Source organism: Podarcis vaucheri, assembly GCF_965113315.1.
Source record: "Podarcis vaucheri genome assembly, chromosome: 1".
NCBI classification, from domain to species: domain Eukaryota; kingdom Metazoa; phylum Chordata; class Lepidosauria; order Squamata; family Lacertidae; genus Podarcis; species Podarcis vaucheri.
In genome coordinates this window covers 121660854-121675110 of record NC_138759.1, presented here as the reverse complement: position 1 = coordinate 121675110, position 14257 = coordinate 121660854, and the positions used below count along the sequence as shown (strand labels likewise).

At 40.7% G+C, this 14257-nt stretch overlaps 1 protein-coding gene across 1 annotated transcript in view; it reads left to right on the top strand.

Moving 5' to 3' along the window:
- UBR3 (ubiquitin protein ligase E3 component n-recognin 3) overlaps positions 1 to 12216 on the top strand; it is an 89290-nt gene extending 77074 nt beyond the window's left edge. Inside the window, 8 exon segments of the mRNA XM_082210354.1 lie at positions 910 to 1010; positions 4295 to 4419; positions 6390 to 6497; positions 6683 to 6808; positions 7547 to 7723; positions 8248 to 8457; positions 10541 to 10680; positions 11818 to 12216. Of these exon segments, the coding sequence (XP_082066480.1) occupies positions 910 to 1010; positions 4295 to 4419; positions 6390 to 6497; positions 6683 to 6808; positions 7547 to 7723; positions 8248 to 8457; positions 10541 to 10680; positions 11818 to 11935 (1105 nt within the window). The 3' untranslated portion in view covers positions 11936 to 12216.
- The last annotated feature ends 2041 nt before the right edge of the window (positions 12217 to 14257 follow it).

The window sequence follows — 14257 nt, the reverse complement described above, 5'->3', positions numbered from 1 at the left end:
ACTTTATTCCACTTGAAAATTGAGCATTCATTTTAAAAGTTACTCTTATTTGTATAAAAAAATGACTCAATATACTTGTTGTATGTTTATTAATGTATTGAAATGCATGAGGAATGGTCCTAATTTTTCCAAAAGCAAAGTAAGATTGCAACAATTAAATACAGCATCTTGGGGATGTTTTATTAATTCACTAAAATAATTGGGCAGAACATTCTATAATAATTCACCTGCACATTACACCATTGCATCTCTGGTTCTATATTGTATAGACAGACATGTTCTCTTCAGGTGATCTTGCATGTAAAAGTAACCCAAGAGTGAGTTCCATGCTCCATTGCTCTACTGCCCTCCACGAGCTTGGAGGTGAACTTTCAATGGGTATCTGAACGCCCAATTTTTGGTTTTAAAGCATAGACTTCTGCTTCCACAAATATAAAGGTAAAGGGACGTCTGACCTCAGGTTCAGTCATGGCCGATTCTGGGGTTGCGGCGCTCATCTCGCTTTATTGGCTGAGGGAGCTGGCGTACAGCTTCCGGGTCATGTGGCCAGCATGACTAAGCCGCTTCTGGCAAACCAGAACAGCGCACAGAAATGCCGTTTACCTTCCTGCCGGAGTGGTACCTATTTATCTACTTGCACTTTGAGGTGTTTTCAAACTGCTAAGTTGGCGGGAGCAGGGACTGAGCAACGGGAGCTCACCCTGTTGTGGGGATTCGAACTGCCGACCTTCCGATTGGCAAGCCCTAGGCTCTGTGGTTTAGACCACAGTGCCACCCGCGTCCCTTTCCACAAATATAGTGTGTCCTTATATGTTTACAGTCTATAACAGTATCGCTTCCAGAAACTTGCATAAATTCCTAAGGAAATGGGGTTATTGTGCCTAATATAATTATTTCCATAATTTCCAGGATTTGCAGTGAGGAACAGCCAGAAGTCCCAGTACTTTATAGAGATGCCTCGTCCCTTTTGCTCATCCAGATTTTAACAATGCCACAGCCATTGCGCAAAGGTATGTTTCAGGGGGGGAAATGCATAAATAATAAGTCTCGGTGTGTTTCCCTTGTCAGTGGCTTTTAAAGCAGCACAGCAAATAAACCTTGTCTGCTGTGTGTGCTCAAATAATGACTTTGCCTTATCTCTAGAAGTTGACATCAAACAGAAATTTTTGTTGTGGTTTGACGGGCTTATCTGTGACTCCTGTCTTCTCACCTTTATCAGACAACTGTACAGTAAAACCAGGAGGCCTGAGAATGACTATTAAGTTCCTTGAGATGCGGGGAGGAAAGAGGTTGGGTCCTTTCGTTTGACCTTCATTCGTTTACTGCAGTGGGGCTGCTTAATATTTCACATTGAACTGCGAATGCCTAAGGGTGAAAGAGAATAATTCGTTTCAATTTAACTGCTCAAATTGTGGCAATTGTGTCACACCCGACAAAGATAATTGCTATAATACAGTATCTGTAATGGTTGCTGCATATATAAATCTGAGCATAAGTTACTGGAATCCCAAGATACTTTTGAAGCAGAAATGATTTATCACTGCTTATTTTGTCAGGTTTTTAAAACCATTAATTTTACTATTTGAAAATACTAACCCAATTCTCTCCCCGCTCCCCGCAGTGATACAGGTACATTTTGATAAAAGTGTTACTATGGGCATTACAGAATAGAATTCCTCTCTTTAACAGTTTTATAATTTGTTGACATGGTATTGGCTTCATCTGTGATATTTTTTATATCAGGGACGTTCCATATAAAGTATAATCAGCCATGAAAGCAGCCTTTTCATATATAGCTGCACCTTTGTAAATAAAATTCCCAAGAAACCAGTTGTTTGGGCCTTCTAACAGAACTGTGTCTTAAATCGGAAGAGAATCACAGGTTGTCTTTAGCTGCTTAAAGAATTTATTGGCAAGGAACAGACAGAAAGAATATTTCTTACTTTAATGTGTGCCTAATAGCACATTTTATATGTGGCAGCAAAGCCAATTTTAACATAGGTCTGTTCCTAGTCTTGGAAGACACATCTGATTGATATTTCTTGGGTGGTTTTTATACCCTTCCCTTTTTTTGGAATGTAGTCTGTCAGGTGGCTATTTGAACAAAGCTCCTTTTTGTTTAAAAATACCTACATGGTATTCTCTGAGAAAATTAGCATTTAATAAGCAGTGTCCTAATAGCATCTCCTGTCCTTCAAGCAAGGCCATGGGAATTCTATTAACTAACTTATTAACTGTTGAATGGCCTTGGCTATCTTTTTTCAATCCGGCATTGATTAAAGCAAAGTAAATGCCATTACACCATTCAGGCTGTTCATTCTGAAAGGAAAATTTGATCCGAATCCACCTCAAAAGAGAAAACACAAATTAAGCCTTTGATTGTAGGAAAACATCATGTTAGAGGTCAGTGCAGTCAATAGCTCCATCGTTTTATACATGGAAGGCTCAAAGAGTAAGAGGGTATAAGTTTTCTTTGTTGTATACGCCTTTTGTGTGACCTAAAGGATTAAGCGCAGTGTTGAAGATATTTAGTTGGCTGAATTTTGTTCAGAATATTAAGATGGGGGAAATGGGTGCATGTTTAAAATGTAAAAAAAGAGATTTTTGTGTGGTGATGCTGATTAAACTTGATAATGATATTTGTTGCCCATTGAACTGCTATGTTCCCAAGGCTAACTTCTAAATTAATTATGGTTAACCTGGAGTCAGCATGATGTCTGCTTTGGACCTGTGTAGAAGAGAAAGCCACTGCCTTTTCGGCATGTACCACCACCAGGGACGTCATTTTAAAGAACATAGAAGTTGCCACGTGGCTCTATTCAGCATTTAGTAAGACCAGTAAGGCTTTACTTGGGAGTTCAGCTGTGCATCCCAGGGTTAAGAAACATTTTTGACACATTCAAAAGAATTTGTAGGAGAATGAGACATTTTAGAAGACGGGATCTTTGAGAGGGGATGAAGAAACGTGTGTGTGCTGAGCTTAAGAGAGGGTGGTTGTGATTCATTAATTGTGTGCAGCCTGGAGATCAGACTAATTTATTGATGGCTAACATTAAAGTGTAAAGTACAGGAATAAGCACTCTTAAAAACATCAAGTGGCCAGTCAGTCTCAATTATATGCAGTCACCCAACTGTTACAAATAAAAGCACCTGTTCTCTGAATGTGGTTCTGTGTGCAGATGTGGCAGCGTTAAGCAGTTGGGTAATACCTGAAGTTCTGGTCCATGTTCGCCCATTGTGTTTATTTTCCATTGCAGAAACTTAAACGGACAGGTTCCCTGAGTTGTTCTGAAGTTGCTGGCTTTCATTCTTTCTTTTTTTTTTTCTCTTTGGGGGAGCAAATAAAGCTTTAGTGGAATATTGGCAGTCAATTTCCAGATTAACTGTGAAATAGCAATTCTTTTACCTATTTTGCTTACTAGACAAGCTGCTTTCCCGAAGCTGTAGCCTTTCTGCAGATGACATTTAATGTGGCATTTAATGGCAGGCAGGCAGGATATGCTGAGTTGTAAAAAGTGGCTTTAGCTGAAAGTGAAAGCCTTCAGAGCATTGGTAAAGTTTGTGGAGTTCCTGAGGGATATATTGCAAAAGACATTTCTCTGCAAGGTTGTTTGTAGAGCTGTACCTCTGCAGTAAATGCTAGCCCCAAATTAATATTCTTGTTTCCTATTGCATTTTACTTGCTTTCCTATTGCATGTACTATCAACACTCCTGATAAGGAAAATAAAACCCTTGTTCAATTTATTTTAAATATTGTTGCATTAATCTCTGTTTGCACACATTGTTAAGTGCTCCAGTTAAAGCTGATAACTGGTTTACAGTGGAAGGCCTTGTTTTCGTTTTCTTTCATTAAACATGACCTCCTGATTTTGATAGTAGTTTTGAGACCTGTTAAATTGTCCAGTGCAGAAGCTATCATTTCTGAAAATGTACATATTCATTTAAATCCCATCTTATTCAGTTTGCTCAAAGTGGCTCACAGTCCGAAACCTAACAACATCCGTAAAAACAAAGCAATAAAACCACACATAAAAATAAATAAAATGAACCATTACAGCTGCAATAAAACACTGATTCAGACCAGCAGGGATAAATTTAATACTTGAATCTTTTAGGTTTTAATGTATTAGTGTATGTTTAGCTCCTTACAAAATATAACTTGATGCGTTTCAAGTTTTGGATGGCTCCTTTGGGGGGGAAATACAAATTTGTAGAGTGTAGAATTGCTGTATACAAAATTGAGATCTAATTTAGAATGCTTGACTGACCTTGTCTGTTTTCGTACTTTTGTAGAACACTTTACCTGTATCATAAAGGTGCTCTTCACATTGTTGTATATACAAGCTCTTGTCGCACTTTCGGTTAAATGCAGTGCTGAAGACAGGATGACGTGGATGAACTCAGGAGCTCTGAAAAAGGTGTGTTGGTTTATGAAAAGCTAAGTAGACTGCTAATGATGCAACTCTATATCCAGCTGAGCACATTTAAGCCCTGTTAGTCTCTTTGGAATACAGATCTGTGCAACCTTTATATTGCATTTTCTCCCAAGTGTTCAGATTTTTTACATCTCGATTGAAAGACAGTGTCAGTCTACCAGGACGAAGAGCTCCTCACCATCCCAGACCTGCTTTGGTGGTGATGAGTTTTTGAAATGTTTTCCAGCAAAGCATATTAAGTGTCAGGTTTCCTCTGCCTGAGATAGCTAACCAGGTACTTTGAGAACAGGTTTGCCTCTCCTGACTTCACCACCACGACAAACACGCAGAACATTGTGGAGACCAATCTTAGCAAGTTATTGAACCAACAGTGGTGCTTTATGATGATTTACAAGGCATATCCAATACAAAGTTGAGCCCTTTGGCCTTTCTCCTGCTCCTAGGTTTGTTTGTTTTTTTACAAAGCCTTGATTATCCAGGTAGAACATAGAGGATTAAGGATTAGACAATTTGCCCTCATTTGGGTCATTTTAACTTAAAGAGAGCAGAACTCCATTTTGGAACTTTCTTTGAAGGCCTCTACAATGGGTCTTTGGAGAGTGGGGTAAATCTGTTTCTCAACATCTGACTATATGTATCCTCGAGCTTCTTCTTTGATTGGGGATCTGACCCTCAAAATAACATTTCTGGTTGAGGATTCCATCCACCCATATAGGAACTCAGAATTTGATACCCTTTGAGTCAACATGGAACTGTCAACAATGGTCAACAAGAAACAGTGTTTAGAATTGCCCCTTCCTTTATTCCTATGGTCTTTTCACAGATCTGAAGGGATTGTTCTTCTCTCCTTTTGTTCCAATCCTTCTCACCCGAATGAGAAGAAATGGCACAATCGGGATGCACGAAAAGCTCTTTGCATCTGCATCATCAGAACTCGATGCTTGCCTGATTCTGGCATCACCAAGAATTAGGGCATTGGGCTGTGATATGTAGCCTTCAGCACTAATCTACTGCCACAACTTCTATGACTACTACATCATGTACTATTATTACTACAGGTTTTACATTACAGAAGCTGTCAGAATGTCATGAAATCCAAGTCACTTCTGTGTCATGTCCACAGTTTGTTTCTCTAAATGAGATAGACATCTCTGTTGTTATATACTAGATACAGTAAAACTGACGTCGATACAACTACAGCCACTGTGTTCTTTCACAGTCAATTTGATAAATAATGGCCTGCTATTATTTACCTTGGATAACATCCAGTCTATTGTATTATTCTAAAATCTTATCAAATGCATTATTACTACTATTACTAAAAATAATCTTTATTGAGTTTTTGATCTGTTAAAGAGCATTCTCAAGGAAAGCCTTACCTTAGAGAAAAATGGAATAAAGATATGTAAAACAACTTTCACTGTAACCTAAAGGAAAACTGTGTTAAGATGGAAATGGGGTGGCATTGGCCAGTGTTGGTTTTGTGATGGAAAGATCCTGGAGTATGGTAACTAAGGCAATTAAACCAACTTTTTGCAAATGGGTATGCTAAATAACCCAGTTAGGAATTTTAGGGATAGGAATTTATTTTATGCCTTTCTGAAAGATATGCACTATCTGAAAAGGTAGGGTTATAGCAAATTAGAAGTTTCTGGTTTGGCTTTAAATGTTTATAACAGCAATATATTAAGGAAGTATAGTTTTCTAAATCATTTGCTAAGCTGCTTTAGTATATTCCCTTGTAATGTTTTATAATTCCCTTTTTCATACCGTTCTATATTCATTTTTAATAATAAGAAACAACAACAATAACAGAATATAAACAACAACAACAGAATATGGAAACCCATATTGACATGGGATTTCGTACATGTATTTGAATTATTGTTGGATTGGGGTGACAGCATTTGCTTATTTTTCCAATTGTCTAATAAATTTCTTCTTAATCACAGAGTATGTCAAATGCAAAAAAGTCTTGGGAAGTATTGCTGAGTCACGTGATCAGTGAACTCTATAACGGGAAGATCTATGAGCAAGAGGAAACTGAAGACCTAGCCATGGTACGGTTTATATATTTCTTAGCCATAGCTCAGTTTGACAGTTACTAAATACATGAGGGTGAAATCAGCATTAGTTTGCAAACCATTCATAGCACTAGTAAATAGAATTACCAGAGAGCACTGTTGATTCTTCATGAGTTAAATCAATTAGGATTTTCTTCTTCTTTTTCAAAACTCTAATTTAGGACAGCACAAGTGCTTGGTGCCCACACTCCATAGAGACTTATTTGCAGCAGTTCTGTCTGCCTTTCCTCAGGATTACCAGCCTTCTTCAGCACCATCTCTTTGGAGCAGAGCTCCCTAGCTGTCAGGTACTATGAAAAACTGGTTCATTTAATCTGTTGTTATACCTTTGACGTCACTCTAACACAGCATCCTGCGTTATCTAGGAAATGCGCTTGTTTAGAGAAAATACTGCCGATATTTCCAAGATGCAAGATTAAACTTGATTGTGTGTGTGTATGTGTGTGTGTGTATGTGTATGTGTATGTATCATAACAGCACAGCATGAATTTGCATCATGAAGTTCAGGCATGTCCAAAGTCCGTTTCAGAGGCCTAATGCAGTCCACCGGTTGGTTTATTCATTCAATCCTCAACAATCCTAAAAATCCTTATACAGTGGTACCTCGGGATACATACGCTTCAGGTTACAGACTCCGCTAACCCAGAAATAGTGCTTCAGGTTAAGAACTTTGCTTCAGGATGAGAACAGAAATCATGCTCCGGTGGCGCGGCAGCAGCAGGAGGCCCCATTAGCTAAGTGGTGCTTCAGGTTAAGAACAGTTTCAGGTTAAGAACTGGCCTCCGGAACGAATTAAGTACTTAACCCGAGGTACCACTGTAAAAGCTAAATCCTAAGAAAAGGTCAACAACTTTGGTTGGCCCTCACGGCCCTTCACCTCATCAAATTTGGCCCTCTTTGAAAAACGTTTGGACACTACTGATGAAGTTGAATTTATGCGCTCAAGCTGACAGCATTGTTCTTTGGGCTTCCTTTTTTTCCTAATATCTGACGCATCTGGCTCTTTTTCCTTTTATGTTTAACAGGAAGACGAAGAATTTACCGTGCTTGCTAACTGCCTGGGTTTATTACCGCCATCTTTCCAATCGTCAGAGTTCTCCAGTGCCTCTTGTCTTGACTGGCCTGTGCCAGCCTTTGACATAATATCCCAATGGTGCTCAGAATTGGTTTCCTTTGCAGGCAAGCATCCAACCCAAGTAAAGGTAGGTGAAATAAATAAAAATTGCTGCAGCTTAATACGGTACTCTGCTTTCCCTTTCAAATTTAACCCTATTTAAAAATCATTTTTAAAAATTATTTGTTACAAAGTAGCAGCACAGCAGCTTCCTTTTTAGCAAATTTTTGATCAGACTGTACTGCCAAATTGTTCTCTAGAAGCTAATAAACTTTATAGATGGTTTAAATAAATCATTTTAATTGAATTGGAAATGGCCACCATAAGCAAAAAGAATAACTTACCATAAACATTTTCTGGAAAGAAATATAAGGGCATTATTACAGATGGAGCTACAGAAAACTGAAAGAGTGATTTCAGAAACTGAAAGGTTTGCAGAGATAATATCATAATCACTCTGATTTATTATAATTCTGAGAATTGGTGTGTTTGCCCGTCAGTTTCTCTTAAGGTTTTGCTTATCTGGGAACTTTTTGGAAAACTAAGATTTATGAAATTTAACTATTGTACTTCTGGAGAAACATTTTCACATTTCCCCATTATCTCTTCCAGATTTTACTTATACAAGAAGCTAAATGGGACTTGCCACGTCTCCTACAACTGCCTGAAAATTATAATACCATTTTCCAATACTATCACAGAAAAAGTTGTTCAGTCTGTTCCAAAGTTCCTAAAGACCCCGCTGTTTGTCTAGTCTGTGGCACTTTTGTGTGTTTGAAAGGACTTTGCTGCAAGCAACAGAGCTACTGTGAATGTGTCTTGGTAAGAAACTAGTAATAAACATTACCTGTTTCCCAAAAGCGATTTGGAAAGGAAGCACGCCTAAAAATGCTTCCACTTGGTTTTTTTTGTGATCCTGGGATCTCTTGCAGATGACCTAGACTGAGCATGGAATGACTTGCAAGGTTTCCCCATTCACATTAGTGGTTGTGTCCTATAGATTACCGTATTTTTCGCTCTATAAGACGCACCAGACCACAAGACGCACCTAGTTTTTGGAGGAGGAAAACAAGAAAAAAAATATTCTGAATCCCAGAAGCCAGAATAGCAAGAAGGATTGCTGCTTTCGCTGCGCAGCAATCCCTCTTGCTGTTCTGGCTTCTGGGATAGCTGCGCAGCCTGCATTCGCCCCATGAGACGCACACACATTTCTCCTTACTTTTTAGGAGGGAAAAAGTGAGTCTTATAGAGCAAAAAAATACGGTATATAAGAGAGGAGTTTTTTCTGTGTGTTACTGTGCAGAACTGCCCTACCCACTGAAATGTATGAAGCACCCCTGGCCATGCAGAAACACTGAGTGGAGAGGACTGTGAACCTAGGAGAAAGCTATGGGAGGAATGAAATGTTGCACTATGTCGGTTGTTCCAACAAGAGAAGCACTTCAGCTTGCCAGATGGAATTATCCCCCATTTGTCCCCCTGTTTTGAGGGTTCTCCCAATCCCACCAGAGCCAATTTTAAGGGACTCGGAGGGGAAGAAAGGGTGGAAACTCCCATTGCACAAGTGGAAGGAAGTCCATGTGTGAGCTTCTGCTGATGATAATAATAGTAATTTATTTATATCCCGCCGTCCCCAGCCAAAGCCGGGCTCAGAGCGGCTAACAACAGTAAAAGTAGCACAATTTACATAAAATCACAATCAATTAATTGAAATACATTCTAAAATCAATTCAGAATCAAATTAACGGCAACCATTGGGCTAGAGTTCTGTGAGGATTACCAAAGGAGGGGGTCAGGCTGTGCCCTGACCAAAGGCCTGGTGGAACAGCTCTGTCTTGCAGGCCCTGCGGAAAGATGTCAAGTCCCACAGGGCCCTAGTCTCTTGTGACAGAGCATTCCACCAGATCAGGGCCACGGCCGAAAAAGCCCTGGCTCTGGTCAAGGCCAGCCTAACCTCCCTGTGGCTCGGGACCTCCAAGATGTTTTTGTTTGAAGACTGTAAGGTCCTCCGTGGGACATACCAGGAGAGGCGGTCCCGTAGGTACGAGGGTCCTAGGCCATATAGGGCTTTAAAGGTCAAAACCAGCACCTTAAACCTGATCCTGTACTCCACCGGGAGCCATTGCAGCTGGTATAGCACCAGATGAATGTGATCCTGCGGCGAGGACCCCGTAAGGAGTCTCAGCACAGCATTCTGCACCTGCTGGTGTTTCTGGGTCAGTTTCAAGGGCAGCCCCACGTAGAGTGAGTTACAATAATCGTCTGGAGGTGGATCACAGTGGCTAGGTCAGGGCAAGAGAGGTAAGGATTCATTAATAATAAATAATAATAATAAATTTTATTTATATCCCGCCCTCCCCAGCCGAAGCCGGGCTCAGGGCGGCTAACAACAATCAAATAATCAGTCAAATAATCACACAATCTAAAAATATTTCATTATAAAAATTAATTAAATCAAATTGATGGCAACCAATTAAGCAAAATTCTGTGCAGGTTGCCAGAGGAGGGAGTCAGGCTGCGCCCTGACCAAAGGCCTGGCGGAACAACTCTTAATAATAAATAATAAAGGTGAACTCCAGCCTTTATAATCCTTTGAGCTCATTTTTGTTATACAGTGGACATGCGAGTTACGTACCACTCTGGATATGTAACTTTCGGGTTACAAACGCGGCAAACCCGGAAGTGTATACTTCTGAGTTTCGCCATGCGCAGAAGCGCTCTGTGCACTTTGCGCATGTGCGCAGAAGCGTCGCCTCTGCCTACAGACTTTTGGGGTTGCGAACGGATCCCTGGAACGAATTTAATTTGTATCCGGAGGGTCCACTGTATTTTGATGCCGATCATTACATTTGTTATAAAGCCGTTCACAAAGAACTCTTCCCTCTTTCCCAAAACCAAACCTCAGCACTCGCAAAATTGCGGTGCTGGAACAGGCATATTCCTCTTGATCAACGCATCCGTCATCATCATCATTCGTGGTCATCGCTTTTGCCTTTGGGGTTCTGTTTACCTGGATGCACATGGTGAAGAAGACAGAGATCTCAGGTAAGCTTTTTATAATACGGGATAATTTGCACTGTTTTTAACATAGGGCTACCCCCCTTTTAGGGACGCGGGTGGCGCTGTGGGTTAAACCACAGAGCCTAGGACTTGCTGATCAGAAGGTCGGCAGTTCGAATCCCCGCAACAGGGTGAGCTCCCGTTCCTCGGTCCCTGCTCCTGCCAACCTAGCAGTTCAAAAGCTTGTCAAAGTGCAAGTAGATAAATAGGTACCACTCCGGCGGGAAGGTAAACGGCGTTTCCATGCGCTGCTCTGGTTGGCCAGAAGCGGCTTAGTCATGCTGGCCACATGACCTGGAAGGTGTCTGCGGACAAGCGCCGGCTCCCTCGGCCCATAGAGCGAGATGAGTGCCGCAACCACAGAGTCAGTCAGGACTGGACCTAATGGTCAGGGGTACCTTTACCTTTACCCCCCTTTTGAACTGTTTTGTTCTCGTAACCAAGGTGTTTGGCAAATCAGGGGAAATAATTTCGCATAATAATATCACACCTCCCCTTCAGAAGCAACCAGGCCAAATCACCAAGCTTTTTAAAAAACTGGGGGTTAAATAGGCTTGGGGGGGCTAATATGAGGGCACCTGCTAAGAAGAAAACTCACACGTGGATATGTGCATGCCCCTTTGTCTGAAAAAGGAGGATTTAAGCTATTCTCAGTGTCAACCTAACTGTAGCTGCTTGAGGCAGCATACCGTATTGGCCTGAATATAAGCTGCACTCTTCCCCCCCCAAAAAAATTCCGACAGTGAAAAGCTAAACTGCGGTTTAAATTCATGTCCTTACAAAAATTGGCTTTTGCAATATCGCTGCTGAAACAGACATATGGTAAAACGGAACGGGTGTGAGTGCCTGTGGAATTTTAAGGGAGTGGCTTTCCCCCCTCTCTCCCCCCCTCCCCAATTTTAAGTGTTTGGCTTATATTCGGGTGCGGCTTATATTCGGGCCAATACGGTAATTTAAGGCTGTCCAAAGAGGCAGCACTCAGGGTCCCTTGCGGCACCACAAAGACTGGTTGGGGGCATCTCCTGCATCACATAACGCAGGTGCTTAAGGTAGCAAATTGCATTGGGCTCCCGCTGTTCAACCGATTATTGATCTTAATTTTTATTTTATTCTTTCCTGCAGGCGTGGCAAACCTCTCTATATATGTAAAGAAAGATACAAAGTCCTTGAGCAGCAGTGGGTTTCGCACACCTTTGACCACATCAACAAAAGATGGGGGCCGCATTATAATGGTTTGTAGGTCACTAACCACCCCGCTGAAACATCCCCCTTATTATCAGCGCTACCGGCATGACCTTTAAGTGAATGGAAGTTCAGTCACTTCCCTGGGGAAGGTGTGAATCGGCACCTTTGTACGAAGCCCTGCGTTATCCAGGTCCTGGTAATAAGACATGCAGTAATGAAAAACACAAAGCAATTAGTCCTCCTAATCCGAGTACGGAATCTAAATTCATTTGATAGTTGTTGCTGTATAATCCACTAATAAACAAGCACAAATTGTACTTTAAAAATGCCACTAAATGGCGGATGAGCGTTTTGTTTTGCCCCGGGTTGGGGTTGTGTATGCTGAGGCACTGTATATGTGTAGTACACACCTGCTAAACATACTGCTCCCCCCCTTTACCCTTCTTTGTGTTGCTTTAAGATTTTGATTGATAATGTATTTGTAAGTATACAAGAGCTGTAACACTTCTGATTTGTGAAATTGTATAGAAATTGGTCTAAAGGATTTTTAGAGAATATTTCACTTACTGCCACGAAGCTATGGAAAGAAGCTTCAGGCAATACTGAAAACCTTACTCATTCTCAGGAATTTCATAGATATACTCCAGAGAGATTAGTGAAATTAGCTGTAAAATAGTTAGCTTGCTGCTCTTAACGTAATACAGTACATATACAGTATTCTGTCTCTGCCATTTCAGTAGCTTTCTTTACTGGTAACTACTAACGCATCCATTTTATGGCCTGTGTACATACGACTTTTGTAAGATGCTCCCAAATGGTAGATCACAATCTCGTTCCCACCTAGCCGTAGGTTTCAGTAAGGGGAAGGCGAACGTCCTGCTGGGTTCCCTGCAAATGAAGCGTAATTTGAGGACTCTCCAATGAGTTTCATGAAGCATCTTTGTATTATATTCACAGAGCAAGCACTGCCCTTTCTGCTTGACTTCCCTTAATAGGGGAATTTAGTGGGGGAGTTAAATGGTGAGGTGGCAGTGGTTAAAAAGAATTGCACCTCCTCTAAATGGGGGGTTGGGGCATATGTACAACTATCCGCCAATCTGCATGGAGCAGTCAAGGCTGTACACAGAGAACCCTTTTTAAAAAGCGGAAATCCATGAGAATCCAGTTGCTTGCCATGGAAGGGTGGAGGGAATCAAGGAGCAGCCTGAATCGAGCCCTCCTCTCAAAGAAACAGCTGATCATCATACTGGATCACAGAGGAGAATCACATGTGCGGCTGTCCTTCAAGCTGGAGATATATATATTTATATGTGCTTCCACTCATAGTGGACCGTAGGACACTTATATTTATTTAGATGGCTTTGAAATCCACAAGAATGGGCACCATTGCGGAAAGATGGGTGGGGAACACACCACATACCACACTTAACCAGGCAGGGGAAAAACAGATTGATACGATCTTGCTGCCAAAACCTTTTTCGTCTTTTTCACAGAATAGTCAAACAGCTGTTGGACTCTTTCTAACACTTCTGTCGGTCATTTCTGACACTTGCATCCTTTGACTTAACATAGCTTTTTTCTGTAAAGTGAAGTTTATATATGTAAACTACCATTTTTTTAAAAAAGAAAGAGTTGTAGCCATATAACCATGTATTCAGTTGGAAGCTGCTCTCTTTTCAAACGTCTGATAGGAAATCAGCTGCTGAAATTCGGATAGGAAATAATAAGGAAGTGGGGATGTTCACAAGATGAGCCTTATAGGCCACCAAGTTTTTACAAAACCTTAAGAAAAACACATCGCAATGGTTTGCTGTTTTATTTATATAAATTTATCCGTGTGAATATTTATATATAAGCACACGCAAACATATTTGGGTTCTACCTAGGAGCCTGCATTTCATTCACCAACTGAAATATGGTCTTTTCCAAAACATTGCTACATTTTTAATATTGTATCGTATATTCTGCCTATAATATTTTTGCATTGCTCATTTACGAGTACCCAGCCATTTTGTAAGCACAGCGGACAGGCAGAAAAGCTGCTGACGTTTCCCAGCATAACGCGATTACAGGAGTCTTGGATTTGCTCTGTGTGGTTTGAAACTTCACAAGAGATGATGTCAAAGGAAACAAGAGCCTCCAGAAACTGAATGAAATGTGCTATTTAAAATGGAATGTTTTATGATTGTGTATATGAGTGTGAAGTAAAATTATTAGCCTTAACCTTAAAATCTTCGGATTTCATGGCGTTCATTTTTATACTGGTGAATTAGTCACCGGTCAATTTTTAAGAAAAAGAAAAGGCACTTGTTTGGAAATCCTACTTGAAATATACCTGCATGCTGCTGAACTAGAACTTTGATTACTCCTATAACTT